A 16,094-nucleotide genomic window follows, 5' to 3' on the forward strand; every position below is an offset into this window, starting at 1 on the left:
CATTTCATGTCTGGGTTGACAATAGAAATCTATGGATTTCCACTAATAACCAAAAAAAAGAGAGAAAAAGAAAGTTAAAAAAAAAACCCGGAAATCTAGGGTTTAAAGATGCTTTGTTCAGGTCGAATTATATCAATTTCTTCTTTAACTCCTTTGATTCCTCACAATTCAGCAAATCCGAACTCGAGATTTCTTCATGGAAAGTTCAAATCCAACTTGAAATGGAGATCGATGGTGACAGAGCCAGATTCCTCTTCTTTCGCGCCTTCCCTTGATGCCGATTCTAGCGACAAAAACGCTACTGGGTAATCATGTTTTTGTTTGATCTCTCATCTTTGATTCTATATCTGTATATGTATTTACTCGTGTATTTTTTTGTTGTTTTGTTGATTTCCAGTAATTTTTTAAATATTTATTGGACATTTAATGTTCATGGATTTCTGAATCAAGCAAACTTCAATTAGTTTTTTTTTTTTGATCGATAACTTCAATTAGTTTTTAACTAAACAAGGGGACTCAACTTGATCTAGAGGTGGGGTTATGGATTGCATGATCAGTGCAATGGTGTCCGTTCCTTTTGGATCTGTTGGCAATGGTGTCTGTTCTACCCATGGTGCTTCTTGCGGAAAACGTTCTGACAATCAAGTCACTAAGCAATCCGACAAAGTTTCGGCTTAGAAGAGTGGAAATTGCATACCTATGTGTTTTCGTTTCTCACCTATTGATGGTGCTTCCTGCGGAAAACGTACTGACAATCAAACCACTAAGTGATTGGGCAAGGTTTCAGCTTAGAAGATTGTAAATTGCATACCTTTGTTTTTTATTTCTCGCCTATTTATAGATGTTAAATCCCTGGTTGTAGTGCCCGTTGACCTTGGCATATCACTAGCAGAATGATGACGTGTGCAACATGGAAGCTTTACTTTCATAAGAATCATGAAATGTCAGGTTGTGAGCGAGATTGGTAGTTGTGTTATTGTCTTATCAATCTGTAAAGTGTGGGATGAGATGACCTCAACAAGTCATTATGCATGTGGGTGATTCGGTTTCTCGGTCTTATTCTTTATCCCAGATCTTTCTTTACTTTACGTGGTACTTTCTTAAGTCTTGACCGTCTTGATAGCAGACGTGACCGTCTTTTAATATCACCGTGAGATCCTATATCCCAGTCCAAACTAGTTTTCTATACCCCCATAGATACTAACATGGAAGGAGAAATCCTAGAACAAAGTAATTGTTATGTCTTGGATGCTCACAAATGACACCAGTGTTTGGTTTGCAATTTCTTGAATTGAAGATCTTTGGGATACTGAAGTATTTAGTGCATGTGTTGTAGAAATCTATCTCAAGACCAAGAAACTAGAAGCATAGCTATTATGGCCATATAGTATGAATGCCCAATCAACTATCTATAGCCTTGACATAGTTCTTTTACTTTTATATCTCTACTAGAGTGAAGAGAGCCCACAATTTAAGGTATTTGTCACGAGGTTTTCTATTTATTCATGTTTCTCAAGTTTTTTATATCTGATTTCTTAAGAGGGTTTTATAAAAGCTTCTCTGAATACACTTAAGTGGTACTGATACTAGCATGCATTGTATTTATTAGACTTCAGTTATTCTCCTACTGCTTGCAATTTTTTCATGTGTAATGCCATGGTCTTATAGTATTTATAAAATCCTTGAAATAGATTCACCTACTCTATTAGATGTAAAATTTATTTATTTTTTCTGGTTAGTTCTGTTTGTGTTTTGTATATGAGAAACTTTCTGTAGCTACATGTTTACTTCTACAGCAGTGCCATTCCTAGCCGACCACCTTGCCCAAGTAAAGATAATGTAGCAAGGTGGGATCAGCTACCCGTAAGACTGATACTCGTTTCTTTGACATTTGAATTTCCTTTTCCTAAACTATTTTAATGAGAAAATTAAATTCACTACAGTCTAAAGTGAGCCCTATTTCTCCGTGGATCCAATAAAAGTTAAAGAGATTTACCCGAAAGACATAATTGTTGCATTTTTATTACAAAAACTCCCTTGGAGTTCTGATAACTCCAAGGGAACCTTACTTTATGAAGTTTGTTACCCACCGAGCCTTACTTTATCAAGTTTGTTACCCAACAAACCTTTGAGTGGTGATCCACATCGTAAAATTCAAATTGATGGGGTTAATTTGTTACTTAACATACCTTGGAGTGGATCATAACCTCATCAATTCGTTACATACAAAAACATGATTTGACACCACAGAGTTATAAAGGATAAAATTCTAAGGACTTTGAAACAAAAGTTTTTTTTCACTGTTGAATTTTAGTTTTAAATTTGGGAGTTCGATAGCCATCCATTTTCAACACCTTCGATCAAGCTCAAAAAGGAATTTTTTTTTTTTAATTTTATTCTTTTGAATCTGAGTTTTTCCATGAAATCTAGAAGATTGTGGTGTTGGATTGCCAACTGGATAATCCATGTGGGCCCAACAACCCTTAGTAAGATTTGAAATCTTATTTAGTTAGTCATGCTGGCCTGATTCATAAGGTTTGTTCATTAACAAACTTGATAAAGTAGGGGGGGGGGGAGGGTTGTAATAAAATTAAAACAGATCGTCTGCCCGGTAAATCTCTCAAAAATTCAATCTTCTGACATTTTTTTCTATCATAATTTTTTTGTTCAAGTTGCAGAATGTAAATAATTGAGAGAAAAGGTGAAGATGAAGATTCATCAATTGAACTAATATTACTTGAACTCAACAATTTTTGGCTTTGAGTATAATGAAGCTTGCCATTATTCATACGCAATTCTGGATTCTTGCTTTAACTTTTAAAACTCTGTGAAAGAGGGAACTGGTGGAAAAGATTAACAATTTCCTAGCACTATTTGGCGAGGGAAGTTAGCTAGATAACCAATTGAGTGGTCTGCTTGTCAATTCCTTTTACCTTTCTTTCATACACCTATCATTGTGTTCTTAAGGTCATGTGAATCCTAGTAGTTCATCGTTCCTCTTAATGCTAATAAAAGTTTCAAATATATCTAGATTGTTATCATTATTATTATTATTTTGATGGATGATTGTATATTTATTTTACACATGTTTTCCCGTAAATTGGCTATTTTAAGTATTGTGTTGTCTACTAAATTGAGTTTATCCTTTTAATGAACTATTAAATTTGATTAAACAACCCCTCAGAATCACATTGCCGCACCTTAAAGGTCTTACTACTAAAGAGAACAAATTGATCAGTATTGGGAGAAAGCTTAAACCCTATGCTACCTATAGATGACAACTACACGGTACTGATACAGTGTAGATCATTTACACTTAAAAGTCAAATTATCCAATAAGGCTATCACACCCATTTTACAGTATTTGAGCAACATATCCTAAGATCTTTATTGCTTAAAACGTACCTGACATTGAGCTCTTGTTCAGGTCGTGTACATGAAGAACCTTGATCAACTTTAAAATCCTTCATATGAATTTCAAATACACTTTTCTTCCTTATTACGGCTGAAGCAAAAGAGTTCCCATTAATAGTTGTTTGTGTTCCTCTTGTAAATGGATTAGGTCTTGAAACACTATGTGTACCACCTATCAAAAAAAAAAAAAAAAGAACATATGTATCTGGTGAGGACAGAATATGACTAAGGACCATAATCACGAGTATGACCGCACTAAAGACCAAAATGGGAGAAACAACAAAGTGGGATGAAAGTGAGAAGGTCAAGACCAAGGGAATGATATGAAAAAGTGCAAATGATTGGTTATAGTGGGTAGTCTTGAGTGAAAATATGTCGCCGTCTTCCCTTCCCTTTCTCTATGTGGTCCTTGCTCTTCTACTTGGGAGGGGTATAACATTGATCAACATTGTGATCAATTTTGCTAAAATGACTGCAAACAAGTTTCATCTGTTTTTCTACCCCTTTACCCCTTGATCTGGTGGTTTGTTTGTAAAACACCTTTTGAAGTCTCAGTTTCTGCTCTTTTGGCCGTGGAAGTGGCTTGTCTTCTTTTTCTCCATTGTTGGAGACATAGACACCTTCTTTGTCCATGTCTGATTGACTGAAAATTTTCAAGAATAAAGTATTTTTTATGCCTCCGATAAGCTTTGGTGATTCGATTGCTTGGGATAAGCAGTATTCACTATTTGGTTCCTATAAGATTGAATTACTTACTTTAGATTCTACTTTCTAAAGGATTCAAATAACTTGGGGATAGTTGTAGAATGGACCAGCGAACCACAAAACTTGATGGCAAGACAAACCCATGGAATAGCTATGAAAGCTCCCTCGACTTTCACACTAAACTACTAGGGAGAATTGACTTCTCTCTTCTCTGCATGGAGATAGTCGGAAGGATAAACATTTTCTTTGAAGGAATTTGTGTTGTGAGATTTTGAGAAGAATGCAGAAACAAATGTACTCCCTACCAAAATATATAGGAAGTTAACATCAAAGAAATAACTTAAGTACCCTCTCAATTTTACGAACAATGTAAAAAAAACAAATACATCCCTTACCAATATAAATAGGAGGATCACACTGAAGAATAACTTATGGTACTTTCTTTATTCACTGTTGATTTGACTAGGATTTCTCTGTTCACCATCTCTTCTTTCTTTTTTTGTTGACTGTTTTCTCTACCTATTCTCATTGTGAGAGGAAGTCCTTCTCATCTTCTTCCCTTTCTTTCATTATCTTTTTTTTCTTCTGATCATTTTCTTTGACTGTCTGAATTATTAACTATTTGTACACTATTATCATAATCAGTGCACGATATACACACAAGTTTCCATGCATGCAAAAAAAGAAGAGTATAGATGTTAATGCTAGGTCTAGATTATGTCTCCATTGATTTTTCTTATGTGAGTTTTACTTGGATGACCATTAAATATAACCATTTCGCTAAGGTCTTCTATTGATTTAGATGGAAATGCGTTGGAAGAATAGGATTTGTTCAGCCAACCCCAAAATTTTGGGATAAGTCTTTAATAATGATGATTTAGCTAACATTGTTTAGTGTATAATGTATAAAAGGGCCAATATGGTGCATGAGCAGTGTTTTGTAAGTATTGTATTTAAAGGCTGAATATGAAACTAGCAGTGATCTGAAAACCCCGCCTTTATTGTCAAACCTATAAAAATAATTCCTTTATATAATTAAATTTTCATGTAACATGCTTCCAAATGCAGCTTCTGTATCATAGAAGGACCTGAAACAGTGCAAGACTTTTCCCAGATGCAATTGCAAGAAATTCAGGATAATATTCGAAGTCGTCGCAATAAAGTCTTCCTGCTTATGGAGGAGGTACACTTCAATGCCACTAATTTGTCTCAAGAGGCTTTAAGCATTTTTTTAGGATTTAAACTGGGCTTTTTTTTTTATAGGAATTGGTGAGATGCATGTCAACAAGCATATGGTATTGTGTCCTATAGTAAAAGTAGTTTGTCAAAGAAGAGTATCTCATGTTACATCTTGGTCTGCAGTGAAAGCATGGGGTGTAAAATGTTTTATATATATCTGTATTCTTGTATAATGTATTTGCATTACACATACAACGTTAGAACAATATACACCCCATTTGGGATTGATATGAAATTCGATGTATGCATTCATAGTTTCGTTTGGAGAATTTCATGTCAAATTCATTCTTTGATTGTATTCTGGTTTCTGCGAATGCCTTGACCATCTTCGAGTTTGCATTGTTGAATATTATTCCTTATTATTATTATTATTATTGTGTTGTTGTTGTTGTTGTTGTTATTATTATTATTATTATTATTATTATTATTATTATTATTGTTATTGTTATTATTATTATTATTTTTCGGAGAGAGAACCTTTCAAGAAGCAGAAGGCACCTTAAGATCTGCTTTCCACACCCCTTCAAATCCTCTATGATTACAGAGTGGAGGAAGTTGTGGCATACACAAAACCAGTATTCTTTTTGGAGTCCAATCACGGTGTAAGATTTAAACACAGAGTTTAACTATCAGTTGACCTCTTAGCCTATACACAATTGGCAGCATTATTCTTCACTAGTCGGATGGTTGATTGGTGTCACGATATGCATGGATGAAAAGCGTCCTGTACTGCTATTCTACATGTATCAGTCTGGATGGAAGATGCTTTTCCACAAGTAATCCTTATTTCTTTGCCGATGCCTCTGCTACTAGAGTGCAACAGTACATGATTATTTGCAACGCTGCTGTAACATGCCATAGTGATCACAAATCAATGCTCCTGCTCCTCCAATACCTGGGTTTCCATGAGAAAGTCATGTTTGTGTTTAATTATAGCTATCCTCGTAGGGATATTTCCAATAGACATTGATCCAATGGATGTTCAATTTTCCTCAGCAACAAGACATGCATTGTGTGGCTTGGTGCAGAATATGGTATGGTGTGGAGTTGGAATTTGAAAATGGTTTTGATTTATATTTCTCCTCTACTCACAAAATGTTGGCTTCCACTTCATGATTATGAAGATACAATTGGTTGCAATTGACAATCCTTTTCCTGATCATTTGCTCTCGTTCTTTTCATTTATTTGGTTGCACATCTTGAGCTTTTAGATTGAGTGGGGATTCAAACCAAACTGCTCTCACCACTTCATAAGTGGTCAAAACATGCAAGGCACTGCCCCCAAGTCATGGTTTGCAGAGTGGATCAACTGTAATAGTGGGTTTACCTTGGGCAGGTGATTGTTAAAAAACTTACAAAGGAAAATTTACCTCAGGAGTCGAAATGGATTTCCAAGGAGAGTTGACACATCAATGGAACCTCAGAAATGAATAATTTAAGGAGAATATAATTGGATGTATCATTGGTCCCTCTTTTGGTTTGTCCCCAGTTGAGCTCGTTTGTCTTGGTATTTTGTAAGTCTAGAATAGATAGACCATGGCTTGAAATTGATTGATCCTACGTGGTGATTCAGTCAAAAGTCTTTTTTCATGTTGTTGAAATAGTTGACTTTTGCTGTAATCCAGATGATTTTATCAAATTGTATTTCACACATAAGTAATCATGGTTGGATACTTCTGCTCTTATTTTTTGTAGCATTAATTTTCTTAATTCTCTTTGTTTTGTAGGTTCGCAGGCTAAGAATACAACAAAGAATTAAAAGTACTGAACTTGGAAACGTAAAGGAAGAGCAAGAAAATGAACTTCCTAATTTTCCATCATTTATTCCATTTTTGCCTCCTTTGGTAAGACTTTTTATTTCTTTAATCTAATATTCACTGTGGCTTTATGGATTCTAGGCATGGGTCCATGTATCATTCACATGAACGCACCTTTTATTTGCTGCTGATTCATTCTATATTTGAAGTGAATGCTTCATTAGTTATTCAAGCGGTTTTTTTTATTAAATTACTAAAAGGGTGTATAATATTCAGACCTCAACGAATCTCAAAGAGTACTATGCTACTTGTTTCTCTCTCATTGCTGGAATTATCATTTTTGGAGGCCTTCTTGCTCCTACTGTAAGTTTTCATATTTTAGAATTACCTTTTTATGGGACTATAAGGTTCTATTACTTTCTTCATCCTTTTTGCTTCATGTCAGTAATTTGCAATAGGTTGTCTGGCTATTTCCAAGGTTATTTTATGATGCATCATGGCATTCATTCTATATAGATATATTCTTCAAATTAGGTGTGGATAGCAGAGGGCAATTTTGAAAAGTTGAAGATAATGATCCTCGATACCAAAACCTTGGCTCTAATGGTTAAGACTAATTCAGAAGTTTCGTACACCAAATTCCCTACTCTGTTTTACTGGCTTTGATACTACTTATTGGTAGTGTTTTTGAATTTTGAAGATGGCGGAGTGGTCAAGGGTGTTTCAATGGCCTAACATGTGAGGTATACCCTTTGAGCCAGTAAGTGTAACACTTGTGCCTTCTCTAAATTAATAAAAATAAAAATTGCATGGGATGATGTCCATAAGAGTGAATTTTGATCCAAACAAAAAAAAAAAAAAGAGAAAGGAAAAATAAGGGTTTTACCAACCTTGTGATTAAAATGTAGGACATGGAGAGCATCATCCATGACATCCAAAAATTGTGTACTATCATAGAAGAGGATTAGGACCACATCTCTTAATTCCAGACAGCATGCTCACTTCCCATGATGGAAACAACTAAGAGCACCAAAGAAGAATGGGAAAGAATTAGGTTTCTTTAAATTAGGTTTTGGTTATCAGATTAGGTTATCTTTGGTAGAATACCTGGATTTTGAGTTCATCTTAAATTAGGTTAGAATCTTAGAGATGTAAGGACTTTGTTTTGGGGAAAACAAAAAGAGTGGTATAATTTGAGAAGGGGAGTTGCTTTGCGAATTCCGTAATGTTTACTTAATTTCTGAAATTTTACAGTGTTTCCACATTGATCAAAATAATTCCATTTCCAAGGAGATTGTAATATAAATTGCAACCAAGATTTAAGACCTCCTATCCAAAAGTCATAAAACTATATACCACACATAAATAGTAATAATTCAGTTACTCTCAATCTTTACTCCATTCGTGTAGTGCTCAAGTTGAGAAAGTACATTGAATGAAGTTCCAAGTGTAAGAAGCTGAAGACAAGGATGCTTAAAACATGGAGTCAAACGTGTGGAGTGTTGTTCCCATGTCCTAGGTTCAAACTCTCTTGATCCCAACTTCACTTGCTAACCACTAACCCTATACCTATAAAAAAATGCTTAAGACACGGAGTCAATTTCTCAAAACAAGGAGGGATTGATGCAGGGAGCATGGGGGGCGACATCCACGACTTCCAGTAGAACCTCAAAAAAGGCTTAGGAGCACATTTCCACATCCTAGACGATGTGCTCACTTTCAAAAATGGAGAAAAAGAAAAAAAAAAGAAGAAGAATCTAATGAACAGTCGGAAAGAACTAGGTTTTTTAAATTAAGTATATGTTTCTCAGATTAGGTATCGTGGGTAGAACTTTTATAAATTTAGTTTATCCTACACTAGGTTTAGAATTTTAGTGATGTTAGGGCATATTTGTTTTGAAGATAACTATAAATGACAGTGGTTGGATCCATAGCTCAATATGACAATGCAACTTTGAGGTTACCCATTTTGGAAAAATGAGAGATAGAAATGAATATAATTGGAGATTTTTTTTTTACTATTGAGTTAATCGTTTGGTTTTTGTTTCCAATTGGGCCAAACCTTAGGTCTAGCATCACCTTACATGAGGATCAATTGTTTCTTGAGTTGGATTGATTATCATCGATCATTGCAGTCAAAGATGACCATTTGGCGGTGACAAGTCCACTAGGAAGACCTAAGGTAAGGAAGTGAGGAAGAGTCTGACATGAAAAAGAAATCTCCATCCTTTTTGTTCGATGAGAAATCCTTTGGTTATAGCATCAAATTTCATACAATGGGATAAGTTATCAGGAGTGTTTTATGTTGGATTTTAGAAGTTGAAAGGGAGAAAAAAAATTTAATGTATTTGGGGGCGGGGGAGGATGTTTTGATCTTTTAATCAATGATGGATGGTTAAATTTACTATTGAGTTAATTATTTGGTTTGTTTCCATTTAAGCTGAACCCCTAGGTCCAGCATCATTGTAACTCATCCTAATCCTCATCTCATCCTCAAGCCTTATCCCAAAGATTTGGGGTCAGCTAAACAAATCCTGTTTCTTGAGTTCAATTGATCATCATTGATGATTGGGATCAAAGATGACTACTTATTGACGACAAGCCCATGAGGAAGACCTACCTTTGAGCCGAGGAAGAGGGCAACACAAAAAAGAAATCACCGTCCTGGTTGGTCCATGAGAAATCCTTTGGTTATAGCATCAATTTCATCCAATGGGCTAAGATATCACAAGTTTTTTATGTTGGGTTTTGAAAACCCAAAAGGAGAAAAGTGTTGATGTAGTTTTGGGGGGGATGTTTCTTTCTTTTAATCGATGGTGACTGGTTAGTGCTTAACTGAGCGTTAGGGGATAAAAAATATGAGGGAGAGAACTTGTAACTTTAACTGTGCAGAACCTAATATTACTGCCACTTAGCATATGCACGCGGGCTGTATGCTTCCATCATGAGATCTGCGTGTATGAGGTGTGTGCACCAGACATTTTTGTTCTCTTTAGTGCACCTCATGCCATTTTTACCTCTAATTCCTTTAAATGCTTATTATTTGATGATGTGTTGCTTTACGAAGTCTCATGCTTCCTCCATCTGTTATCTACCTAATACACATGCAAGGGGAGGAAGCGTCTATAATTATTGGTCATTAGCCCATGACCCAAGCGTCAGCTTTGTCAGGTAACACTAAGGTCCCTAACAATTGAAATCAAAGTGCCCTGCCCCCCCTATTACATTATTTAACTGTTTCCTTGTTGGGTTAAAGGCCAGTCTAGGGTGGCCCATTTGTAGAATGTTCAACTAGAATCACTACTATTCCCCTGCATTAATGCCATGGACAATGAGTGGAAAGGAAAATTTAAATTCTTTGTTGTTCCTTGTTATCAGGCACTCAAAAGATAATTACTTGGTCTGTTATTTTGTACTTTACTCCTTTTGGGATGATCATAGCTCCGAGGTTAAGGTTGCAGTTCATTTTAACAGTGCTTGCTTATTAATCCAGCATGAGACTACCTTGCAACATTGATACAATTATCTTGTTGGTTTCTTCTTATAATATATGATCGAAAGATGTTTTATTAATCATAGCGTGACTGACAAAAGAGAGCCATCTTCTGTCTGATGGATCTCCTTGAATACTTTTGAGTGGCTTGAGGTAGGGTGCTTCTCTGTTGGTGCTCCTATTTACAATGGAGGGCACTGGGAAAACTATATATACGGATTTGTTTGGTTCAGTATTTTATATTTGATCTATAAAAGAAATTGCAGAGACTGAGAGATAGGTGTTGCTTGTCTCAGTCTAGCTGATATAGTGCCAAGATAATATGGCCAAGATGCATATATATATATATATATATATATATATATATTGTATTTAATTATCTTGATTTTTATAGACTTGAATCTGGTCATTTTGAACGTGTTTTATTTTAAATTTGTTTTTCCAGCTGGAGCTTAAATTGGGATTAGGGGGCACATCATATGAAGATTTTATTCGTAATATGCATCTGCCCATGCAATTGAGGTACAAGTACATTGGTATTTAGTTAATGTATAGTTCTTGTTTCCTCTTGCTGAGCGACTCCTGAGCATGCACCCTTACTCCTGTTCTTTTAGTAAACCAGATATTTTTTAAGAAAATTTTGTTAAAGAAACTATACTGAAGAAAGACAGTGAACCTTATCATATGGTTTGTGGCTGGTCTTTGTATTGTAGCTGCACTCTTTACTGCCCTTCTGGCCCCAATTAAATCCCCTAAATTTTCAAAAAATGATTACATTATCACTACAGTACAGAATTACTCCTTAGATAGTTCAATTCATTTCATGTGTGTGGAACAACTCTTAGATTGAATTTATCATCCCTGACAATACCCTTATTCGCCTTTTCACTATATCAAGATAGATTCTTAGTTTAATTTAAACAATCTAATTCCTCAATCCTTATTCCAAATATCGGGGTCGACATCACTTAGTGCCGATCAATTCTTTCTAGAGCTGAATGTTCAATCATGTAAATTTAAAGCATTTAAGTAATCCATTATTCCTTGCTCTTTGAGTCTTCTAGTTACCTGTTCTTTTGTTGCAAATGTGCAGTGAGGTTGATCCTATAGTGGCCTCATTCTCAGGAGGAGCTGTTGGGGTGATCTCGGCCTTGATGGTGGTAGAAATAAACAATGTCAAACTGCAGGAACAGAAGCGATGCAAATATTGTCTTGGAACTGGTGTGCATTATAGAATGTTACCTATTTATTGACAAGCATAAATTAACTTTATGGGTCTTAATATCTTTTAGTTTAAGCTAATATAGTTAATTGTTAAAATTTTTCCTTATTTGTAGGTCTAGACATTTTTTATACAAAAACATTTTGCATTGTCCTGTTAGCGATAGGCATTCTTGTGGATGATCGATTGTAATCTGTGAGAGTTACATATGTGCAGATGCTTTAGCCGATCTGAGGTTGGTTTACCCAAAAGAGAAAAAAAGCGAGGTTTAGGACCCTACCTTTGATAAACATTTTGGTCTTTACACTGTCTGTCACTTACAGGCAGAAGATTGAGGATAACTACCCCATATATTTTGTAGCTCTTCTTCTACTATATTATGTAATAGAGGTTTGCCCCATGGGTGGAAGTTGAACTCAAGCAATCTTCTTAACCAACCAATATTGCAACGGAAACCTCTCTGACAGCTTCATATTCAATACGACTTCAATATTAATTTTACACCTCTATTCACAAACCCTCAAATCTTGATACTCCTCTTATGCCTCTAATGTCCCAAATTACATAGCTCTTCTGGCCTATTTCTGTTCAAAACTCCCGTTTGATGCTTTGGATTAGTCCATGAAACCTAACACTATAGTTTGAACCCTATGTTGCTTTATATCATCCTTGCTGTTAGCAATTTGATTTATGGTGCCAATGATCCTCTTTGGAGTGTTGGTAAACCAAAATCTTGGTTTGTAAAACCGCACTTTTGGAATATTCCTTCTCTTTACTATTGAACATCAATTGCAACTGAAAAGAATTATACTCCAATACTTAAAGAATAGGGTATAATAGGAGAAAGGAAGATGGGTTATATCCTGCAAACTGGAAGATCTTATTAACGATTGTACAGCACATAATTACACGTTCATATTCAATGAATGTTGTGATAGAATTGGGTAGAATATCTTTAAAGAGCTTCTGTTGGCACCCCAACATCAACTTATTATACCCCAATTAAAAATAAAGAAAATAAATGAATGATTGAGAATAAGGTAAGACTTGGGGTGCCAATAGAGGCTTTCTTTTTTGTTGTTGCTAGACTTATATTTTTTGGGTTTAGGATTTTATATGAACCTAATCATACTTTTAAACAACTACTGAAATTGTTTGAACGAGTGTAATACTGTTTCGTAATGTCGAGATTATAATTTAAGCCAAACCTTTTTAAGGTTTGTAGAATGTTTTAATCTTTAATTGGGGTGATTAATAATTTAAGAAATTGGGGTGTAATAAATGAAAGTTGGGGTGTCATTAACAGCTCTCTATCTTTATCCTGACTTATTGGTTTGTTGGTGCAGGATATCTTGCTTGTGCTCGTTGTTCAAGCACAGGATCACTTGTTCTTATTGAGCCAGTTGCGACAGTTAATGTTGGTGATCAACCTCTATCACCACCTAGATCTGAGAGATGTTCAAACTGTTCGGGTGCAGGAAAGGTGGGACACCTGAAATTGCTCAGCCATTTCCTTTTCACCCTATCCCATATGATTATGTATGTGCATTGATATGAGGACCATATTTTTTTTTTTTTTACCTCTACCATTAACATACTTCTATAGGGGGATTGTGACCAGCTTATTCATGTGAACTATGTAGGATATATTTCTAGGTCAATAGCCAACTCAATTTCATGATCTAAGCTCGTGACCTACTACTTTCTTTTGAACATTCAGAAAAGATTGGTGATTGGTCCATAAAAAGAATATTCATAGTTTGGGAGCTTATAAATTATTGTCAATTTAATTACTTATGTATTGGTCACATCATGAACTAGGGTGCCTTTTTTCCCTTACTAAATCTTTGCAATTGAGGTTGATTGTAATTTTGGCAGGTCATGTGTCCTACATGCCTTTGTACGGGGATGGAAATGGCGAGCGAGCACGATCCACGGATTGATCCCTTTGACTAGAGGTGCATGCCCTTTTTAGTCTCTTGAGATACATTGTTAGTGTTATGTGCCAAAATATGTTCTTACAATTGAGGTGGACACATTCCTGTACATATAAGTTTGTCATGAAATAAATCAATGGTACTGAAATGTCTATATTTTATTGTTATTATGTACGGGACACGGCTATATTATTCTTAATTTCAAACCTCTTCTTTTTGTTACATTTGCTGGCTTTTGTATCTTGATACTTGTTTATTTAGATTTGAGTAACCAGATCTCTTGTTCAGTCTCGAAAAGAGCAGAACTAGTCCAGTTTGGAATTATCTTGGATGGTAGGTTTTTGACTCGACTTCTATCTTCTTTGTCTATATGCTATTGTTTTCGACCAGGACGTGTGACGATATGTCACAGACGAATCTCTTAATTGGGGACAAATCTCTCAAGGTAAATGTTCTCCACACCTAGCAAAATGTGCATAAAAATAGATGACATGCCTTGGACAAAGGCAGCTCTATAGATAATCCAACATAATTTATTGCCTAGAATGTTGGAAGTATTTTGGTGCTGCCTCCATCCCAGAGGGCCAACTTTGTGTATGGCTCGCTCATCTTGTTGGGTCATAATTTCAAGTGCTGTACATGTTGGTTCTAAGATTTGCTTGCAACAAAGGACTTGGATGTTGATGTTGGTTAAAACAGGCTGGAAGATCTTACACATAGAAATACCATTTGTGGTATGATTTTCGGGTTACTTATAACCAAGGTCTAAAATCTTGCATCGTGGAAATATTTTGGTCCAAAGAAAAATTGAAACTGTTTCGACCGAAACATTATTGGAACAACTCACAACATACAGATGTTTTGGTACGAGTGTTTCATTTGGTCTTGACCGAAGTTTGAATGTCTCTATGAAACAGTTCAAATATTTGCAGCTCTAAATGTCAGTATCACTATTGTGTTTTCTTTTAATATATTTGAAGTGAAACGGTTCAAATATCATCCATAGCATTCTAAAGGGTTTTCTTCTTTTTCTGGTAATAGTAATTCTAGTGCTTTAGATATATAACCCAGAGAGCATTCTAGGTAAATTGACTGCTGCCTCCTTTTGGATCAATTACCCTTTTTTTTTTTCACCTGTATACCATCTCCTATGGTATTTTTCATTGTAATTGAAGTTCTGGCGTTCACTCATTTAACTAGGACAAAAACCAGTTCAAACTGGATAATATTTTGAAAATCTTCGTTGATTTTTAAAAATTAAGCAAGTAAGTGTCTTGTGGGGAGGTAGTTGCAAATTTGCAAAAGTTTTTAAGTGAACAATATGAGATTTCTGCCGTTGGATCTATATGCATGTGTTTGTTTAAGATTTCTGCCGTTGGATCTTTATGCATGTGTTTGTTTAAGATTTCTGATTTCTGCCATTGGATCTTCACAGATCCAACGGTTATGAAAGTTTCTTTGGATCTTTGTCGTAAACTTTGCACATATACATACGGTGTATATATATATATTTGGGTTCCGTAGACGCATAAAACTACTCATAAAGCTACAACATTTGTCTTATATGGTTAAAAAGGTTCAGAATGGGCTAATTTTTTGTGAGAATGATCTCTGTGGTGAGGGTATCATCCTTGCAAAAAATCATTTCATTCCAAAACTTCTAACCCCATCAAAGGTGATTTACAAAAATTGGACGATCTAAAATTTTTCAACTTGTAAACATGAAGTTAAAAGTTTCATAATGAGCTGATTTTTGGCAAGGATGATCTCCTCACCATGGAGATCATCCTCACAAAAAAATCAGCCTATTCCAAACATTTTTACCCATATAAGACAAAACACATTGTAACTTTATGAGTAGCTTTATGTGTATTTATGGATCCCTAATCCTATATATATATATTTGGAGGAGGGATGGTATTGTTGTATTTTACTGTCTTTCTTCAAGTTTAAAATTTTATCTTCTTCAACTTTCAAATTACAAGAACGAGATAGATATTTTGGAGAAGTACAAGGACATTGAACACGATGGATTGAAAATGAAGTTGATATTACTTTTCACCTTTAAATCCAATAACAAAATAAGATTTTTTGGATAGGAAAAATTCAAGGATTTTCAACAAACCATTGAAGGCCATGATGGATTGTAGATGAATTTTGAATTAGTGAGGTTAACGCTTGAGGTTGAAGATCAGAACATTTAGGTCATTTTCTGTTAGTCACTCCCACAAAACCTAAACCTAGGTTAAGGTGGGCATGCCATCAATTTGAGAACCCAGCGGGGATGTGAGGTGCTCAAAACGTAGTGGGACTTAATTCACTTTTTT

At 35.2% G+C, this 16,094-nt stretch overlaps 1 protein-coding gene across 1 annotated transcript; it reads left to right on the forward strand.

Moving 5' to 3' along the window:
* Positions 1 to 13,991, forward strand: LOC147408148 (protein ORANGE, chloroplastic-like). Its single transcript, XM_086437028.1, has 8 exons — positions 1 to 305; positions 5,188 to 5,302; positions 7,086 to 7,202; positions 7,392 to 7,478; positions 11,054 to 11,130; positions 11,702 to 11,829; positions 13,177 to 13,313; positions 13,709 to 13,991. The coding sequence occupies exons 1-8, from the start codon at positions 109 to 111 to the stop codon at positions 13,784 to 13,786; spliced, it is 936 nt and encodes a 311-aa protein (XP_086293154.1). The 5' UTR covers positions 1 to 108; the 3' UTR covers positions 13,787 to 13,991.
* Positions 13,992 to 16,094: the final 2,103 nt, after the last annotated feature.

This window comes from Akebia trifoliata, chromosome 3 (assembly GCF_017979445.1).
Source record: "Akebia trifoliata isolate Shusen 1 chromosome 3, ASM1797944v1, whole genome shotgun sequence".
NCBI lineage: Eukaryota > Viridiplantae > Streptophyta > Magnoliopsida > Ranunculales > Lardizabalaceae > Akebia > Akebia trifoliata.